The 7,296-nt window shown below is 37.8% G+C and overlaps 1 protein-coding gene across 6 annotated transcripts in view; it reads left to right on the forward strand.

Annotated features, from left to right (window-relative positions):
- Positions 1 to 6,932, forward strand: part of pax3b (paired box 3b) — a 28,601-nt gene extending 21,669 nt beyond the window's left edge. For all 6 annotated transcript variants that reach the window (XM_086080439.1, XM_086080437.1, XM_086080442.1 and 3 more), the window contains exon 9: positions 6,246 to 6,932. In XM_086080439.1, the coding sequence (XP_085936565.1) occupies positions 6,246 to 6,263 (18 nt within the window). In that variant the 3' untranslated portion in view covers positions 6,264 to 6,932. The remainder of the gene's footprint in view (positions 1 to 6,245) is intronic.
- The last annotated feature ends 364 nt before the right edge of the window (positions 6,933 to 7,296 follow it).

Raw genomic sequence — 7,296 nt, forward strand, 5'->3', positions numbered from 1 at the left:
ACATAGTACACTGGTTTAAAAAAAAAAATGTCTGAAGAAATTTATACCAATAGTACAGTGGTTGTATAAACCATTACAATGCCCCACAAGCTGTTGTGAGTGAGGCACATCTCTGTGATGTTGAATTAAATCAAACAGGAATTAATTGAGTTCTTGTTTCCCTGAATTGTCATATTTTGTCAGTCATTTTGACCAATTCAATACTTCCAACACCGTGACAGTTTGGGAAAGGCCCACACAAACACAGAGCCCTGACGTCAAACCTCTTAACGACCTTTAGGAAGAATATGAGGTCTGAATGAATTGACAAAAGTGAGAACATTGTTAATACTACAATGGCCAACAACTCATTTTCTTTCATTTTCACTTATCGTTTATGAGTCTACATAGCGAGTACGTTTAAATGCCGTCAAAACCCCTTTAAAACTTGAATATTGGCAAATTCAGATTTTTTTTTACTTCAGGAAAATAACTACATTATTTAGCACGGTTAGTGACATAAATATTAGGGCTAGATATCAATTCTAATTTCCTCAATTGATTCAATTTCGATTCGCAAGAGTTCAGTTCGATTCGATTTGGATTTTTTCAAATTTGATTCACATCAATTCAATCATTATTGATTCACTATGGAACATCAATTCTTCTTAGATAAAGAACATGATAAAACTCATTAAAATTAACATTAAAATTCCAAACTAGTAACTGGTTAAATACTTTAATTTTAATGAAAGTGACACGTGTTATAATCACTTAAGTGTTACACAAACATTGACATCAATATGGACAAGATAAAAATATTTTCATAATTATAATTCAATGACTTTAAATATAAATGAAAAAGATTCTGAATTGCAATAAGTCAGGTTTTTCATAATTGTGAGAAATGGTTTTTAAATTCATGTAAAGTAAATTTCAAGAAAACACAAAAATGTTGGCCTTAATTGATTGTAAAAGATATTAAAATAATTGATTCATGGTTTTCTGAATTGATATCAGGCTCGAAATTTTTAATCAATATCGATTTTTTTTTTAAACAGCCCTAGTAAATATAATAATGTCCTTTATTAAATGTAAAAAGTTAACTCTCTCAATACATATGACGTATGGATACATCATGAGCTTTTTTTTTTTAATGGAAGAGTGTACAGGAGGGTCTGCTTCTGACTGAAGGATTAGGCTTGCCTGCAATGTTATTTAAAAGAAACGGCCAACAGGTGGCAGCAAGTACAAGATCAGCCAGTATCACGCAAGGATCTTGTTGTAGAAGAAGAGAAGCAAGAAGTGTAGATTGGGACTGGGAGTGTCGTCTGTCACTACTAGCGTGTTGTAGTTAACCCTGCAGGATTGCTTTTTGGTTTAAAAAAAAGCATCCTCATCGGCTCATCAAAGCATAACGGCGGCCATGGAGTTGCAGCACGTCAAGGAATGACGCTTCGTTCGTCGAGCAAACGCAACGAGCAATCGCCGAGCGATCATCCGCGGGGTTAACGGCTTGTTTTGCCGGTCACGTCGACCCAAGGATAACTGGATGCAGTTATAAACCAGTCAATTGTTTATTTTTATGTGCAATAAACTGTTATTTTGTTGCCAAAAGCACTTTTTGGAACGTTGTTTTATTGCACGAAAACATGATTTAGATGTTTGAGCTGTCACAAAAGAAAAAATAGTAGTGTTAAAGTCGAAGTTGTGTTGGCGTATTTTCTAAGTTTTTTTTCTCAGGAATTGGAATTTCGACAAAACTTGTCTATATTCTAACGCTGATAACTAAAGAACGGAAAAACAGAAATACACTCATTTTTTCTGATGAAAGAAAAATCTGTCAAATCTTTCTTTTGCTATGCAGTTTCCATTTTTATATAGCAATAGAACACAATATTCTGTGGGCCTTGCAAGATAAGTAAAAATCCAGTAAATTGGCTGGCATTGAAGGGGGTTGCTCCAATGAAAATGGCTGGGATTCAATGAGTTAATAGCGGAAATGACATCTATTTGCAGAGATGGGCACTTCCGTTAATTCTCAATTCCCGTTGATGACAATGGCCAAATTTCACCGAGTGCTTCCGTATTTTCTACGAATGCTTTATGATGCGAAACCTCGCAAAAATGCACGGAATAAGAAGGGCTGTCTGTCCTCACCCCGATCGACGGATGTAAACGTGCTTCAGTCGGGGCTCAGTCCATGTATTTTTTTCGAGGTCGGCGTCATTGCGCGCTCGCCGAGGTGGTCATCGACGGGAAGTGACGATTAACGAAAGTACCCAGCTCGTTCTATTTGTGTTATGAATGACATTGACTGTGCGTCACGCTTTCCAACGGGGTATTCCAATTGAGCACAATGCCCGTGTATATGGGAGTAACTCAAGCATGTAAACGAGTTGTCCTGAATGTTTCAGAAACTGGAATGTTGACCTCAACCCGAATATTGACTGCATGTAAACGTAGTCGGTGTAGCTGCTGTCCTGCTTGTTAAGCTGCAACCACACTCCATTCTCAGGTTTTGGGGGTAATTGTGCATGTCTGATTGCCACTGAAAAGTAATTTGCCCAACACTGTGACACAGTCATTCAGTAGAGTCAGCTCACATCACGGACAAGTAAAGCTCCAATAAGGCTTGAGAGTCCTACTTAGCGTGTTTGCCCTTAAAGAATATTCACTTGTCGAGTCATGAGAGGGTCGTTTCATTTCACATTACTGTTATGAAAGTCTCGCAATCAACTTCAAACAAATCAGAATTCGCAGGGCAATGTCGTTTTCTGTTATGCTATGATTACAGCAGCCGGCGTTTCCAATTTTGGTCTACAGGGGGTTGACCAATCAGTCTCATCCAATAATCTTGTTGCAAACCCTGGACAGGGCTCTTAAAAGAGCGTGAAAATGTGCCAAAAAGTCTGAACACGTGTAACTTTGTGCGGCAGCGAATATCAAATGAATATCTCACTTAATAGAAAACATAGTAATAGTAGTAGTAGTAGTACTAGAAAACGTAGTAGAAAACATTTTATGAAGTATTCCGGTAAAACAACATGGACCAAATGAGAAATCTTGGTTATACGCACGGGAACAACCTTTAGCCTGTTTGTGTTAACACGCCTAAAAGCGCAAAGGCGGTCACCAGAACAGCACGTGTTCTTGTACGCCTACACACTGTCACAAGCCCGACCCGTCCATCTTGATGTGATTAATCAGTGGGACTGGATAACCAGCGTGCAGTTGGGCTTGGAACTGCAGAAGAAAGGTCTTTTCTGGAGGTGGACGGATCTTAATAGCCTCTGGCAGGGCGGCTATTAGAAACAGGTGTGAGGACTGAGGTCAGCTGGGGAGGCAGCATTTAGAAGTGCTGCTTAGGGTTCCAGTGTTAGAGATGGCAGTCCGATCACACAAAATTGTTCCCTGGATTGCTGAAATAACAGCAGAAATACATTTTTTCTTGCTGGTTGGCGGTAGCGAGATTTTGTTTGTGGCTTTTTGGTCTTCATAATTCATAACACAGTGCTACATATAGAAAAAATCGATTCGGCACTATATCACGATATTACAGCGCGCAATTCTCGAATCGATTCGATATAGATTTTTAAACTTCAATTTTTTATGGGAATATTCAACAAAACGTCTTACTTAGGGTTAGGATTCAAACATTAAGCATGGAAGAATGTTATATTAATGGAACATTAAGCCTTAATATTTTATTTTAGTGCTGTTCAAACATGAAACAGACTGCAACCTGTTTGTTAAATGCAGTGGCTCAGTTATAAGCCTGAATTTTTAGATAGATAAATACATTTTCATACAAATCTTACAGTGTACATGTACAAGTTTACTGATTAGTATTTTCCAAATTTGAGTAAAAAAACTAAACGCAATAATCAATTTATGGATTCGTATCGGGATTAATTGGTATCGAATCAAATTGTGACCTATGAATCGTGATACGAATCGAATCGCCATGTACTAGGCAATTCACACCCCTAATATATATATATATATATATATATATATATATATATATATATATATATATATATATATAATTTACGAGTGAGCTTTAGACACTCTGCCACTAAATGGCCGCAAAATTTCACTACATCCGGTCACTGTCAGTTCATGTGGTTACTTCCCTGTGGTTTGTTGTTGTTATTTTTGTTTGCTTGCCTTCCATTTTTTTGCATGTATTTTACAAAATGTATATTTTTTTCTAACAATGAGTCTTACGAAAGTGAGTGAGAAGGACACAATGGCTGTAAGGCCAGCCAAGGGCCATAAAATAATTTCTACGATGCGGTCGGCTGCCAATGAAAAGATGAATAATTCGCTATCATCTACAATCTACAATTGATTGTAATTTATATTTAAATTTACTTTGAAAGCATGTCACAACCATTCCACATTCATTCAGCTTTTATTAGCATTTCTCAATTTCTCCAGAAATTGTACTTTTTCTAGCTCACGGTGTTATTTTTCCTATTTTAAAAATATTGGTGTTTTTTAATGGCATTTCCATTCATTCCAATGAGGACTGTTGATTTGAGGTACAAACATGGTCACAGAACAAATAAAACTCACACGTCAACGTAACACTTAGCTGTGATCCTAGGGTGCGGTGCACCTCAGTGATAAATTTCTTAAAGCAAAGGAAACACACACAAAAAAAGATTCAGTGTGAACATTTTATATGTTTATATTTTATTTTATCAACACTTAGATATTTTACTATTACATTATTATAGTACTTACTTACTAGACTCCATCTGCATATTTTATTCGCCAACTGGAATTTACTTGATCTTACAGTCTGGCTCCACACATGCTGCTCAAATCTCCTGTTTGGCCACACTACTAGTAGACAAAGTGCAATTTCTGCAGAAATTGCGTGGGAATGCTGAAAAGCTGAATGCTCGTAGCTGAATGCTAAGATTTGAATGCATGTGCTTATGAAGTGAATTGAAAGATAAATTATGTAAAAATTACAAATTTTTACTTGTAATTAAAGTAGCACTAATGAACTTTTCAACCTTAATAAAAAAAAAGATGAAACATCGACTTAAAACTAGTTGAATGATACCTTTGCCATGGCCTGAGGGGGCCTATATCATTTTTACTGGCACTAAACAACTTTGAGGAAGATGGTAGGAAAACTGCCACACACAAAAAACTACAAATATGCTGACTGCTTTATGGCATACATTACTTCCCCCTTTACCCATTCGTTACAAAGACAGAAGTCAATTTGAATCCCGCAAGCTCAAAAATGACGCAATGCGCTTGTCCTCATGAGAAACATGGTCTTCCTTCAGGCATAACGTTACCAACTTTGTCCATATGGCGGCGCCATATTCAACGTAAACTGAAAGTTCCTTAGTGTTGCTTTAAATTACAAATTAATAAAAATAATACTTGAACTGCAATCTGTCAAAGGTGGGATATAATCATTTCAGACAAATTATAATCCATTTCCTGATATGATAGTCAGCTGGTATCGAACCATCAAATTTACTAAAATGTGGTCCAAGCGGGGTTTGAACCAAGGTTCTCCCCCATGGATATATTGGCAATGTACGGTCGGACACCTGGCAATGATGATCAGTTATATATATGGAAGTAGGCGTGGAAAGTGGCACTTAGAAAAAGTTAATTGTCAGTCCCATTGAAAATGAATGGGGAAATTAAATTGTGCAAATACTGTAAGTAATGTGGAATTAGATGATATATATATATATATATATATATATATATTCCGGGGTGTGAATTTTTGAAGCAAGTCGAAATTTGAACAGTATAAATCAGAAGTGTTATGTGGGAGGTGTTGCGCGGCAAAAAAGTGTGGAGAATAAAAATCACAATAACATATGTGTGAATGCTTCAGCATTCCCACAACTAACAACAGTCATTTGTTAGTGAACTCTCTAACTATACATCCAAGCATACAGTTGTGCTTGAAAGTTGACATACTCTTGTACAATGTACAAAAGTTAAACGTCGCTTAGGTTAATGACAGAAAAATGATATGAATCGCCACCAAAATTCACATGCACATCTCTACTTCATTTTCAGTATTTGGGACTTTATGGGCATTGAGCCTTTTGCTTACCATACGGTGCACTTATAAGTTTACATATTACTAGGGTATGTAAACTGTCGAGCACAACTGTAAATCTCCGTCTTTTATCATCTTTCTCTACAACATTTGATTTCAAATGCTTGGTGTCTGCACATCTCATCCTTTTTTTGTATTTGTACTTTTTCAGGTCCCCTTCCTTATCTGAGGCCGGAGATCGCCTGACCCAAAGCTCGAGTCCACAAAGAATGAAGACGATCATTCGTCGACAGGACCAAAATGAAATGGAATATGTTCTCTGATGCGGGACGTTACATGCTTTTTTTTTTTGGTGAAGGACAAACAGAGAGCTCTAAGAAGGGAACACAAGAAGGAATACCAGACCAAAAACTGTTCATCCACTGAGGACATTTCTGCATCAGGAGTGCAGATGGACAGCACAGACTTCAGCGCTTAATTCGGTCAGTTCTGCACATGTGGCACTCTGACCATCTTGACTTCTCAGTGAAGTCTACCAATCGTGTCTTTTTGTTTTGTTTTTCTTAAAGTGACTCAAGGCAACATGTTTACATATCTTAAAAACCACAGGAGGATGTATGAAATTCCATGTAATGCCAAATTAATCTCCCAAATCGTTTCTTCCCGGGTGGGGGTGGAGGAAACGGGCTTTGCTGATTTTATCTATACGGCATTTATTTGAGATCCCACACAAGCCACACATGAAGAGAAATTCAAGAGGCAAAGAAAGCAAACACGGGGAACGCTAACATACACCACAGCTGTACTGCTAAGGAAGTTCATTTAAACCTCCAACTAAGCACTCGTCCTCTTCTTCTGTCTTCCTCTCTGTGTCTCGTTGACGTTTGGGACGGCGAAGCACACATCTCAGCCTTTTGTAGTGGTCCAGAGGCCTTGCGGGGAGGTCAGGGGTGACGTTAGGGAAAGTGACAGATGAGAGAGCAGTAGAAGAGAAGTGGTTTTAACAAAAAGGGGAGGGGGTGGGTGCTTGATAGGCAAGATCGATCACAGGCTTAAACCCTTTTAAAGATCTTTCTCTTGCGGGGAAAAGCCACCAGGTCACAAGTCACGACCACAAAACACTTGAGAAAGCAAAAGAGCAGCAAAGTTTAGATAAAAGATGGACGTGCGTTTTCCCCGCCGAGCAGGAGTGCAATATATCATATATCGCAGTCGGACACATCATTTCAGGAAACATTTGTCCTTTTGGACTATCTTTTCAC

The sequence above is a fragment of the Leptonotus elevatus genome, chromosome 7 (genome assembly GCF_054856555.1).
Source record: "Leptonotus elevatus isolate MCC_2025b chromosome 7, RoL_Lele_1.0, whole genome shotgun sequence".
Classification (NCBI taxonomy): Eukaryota; Metazoa; Chordata; class Actinopteri; order Syngnathiformes; family Syngnathidae; genus Leptonotus; species Leptonotus elevatus.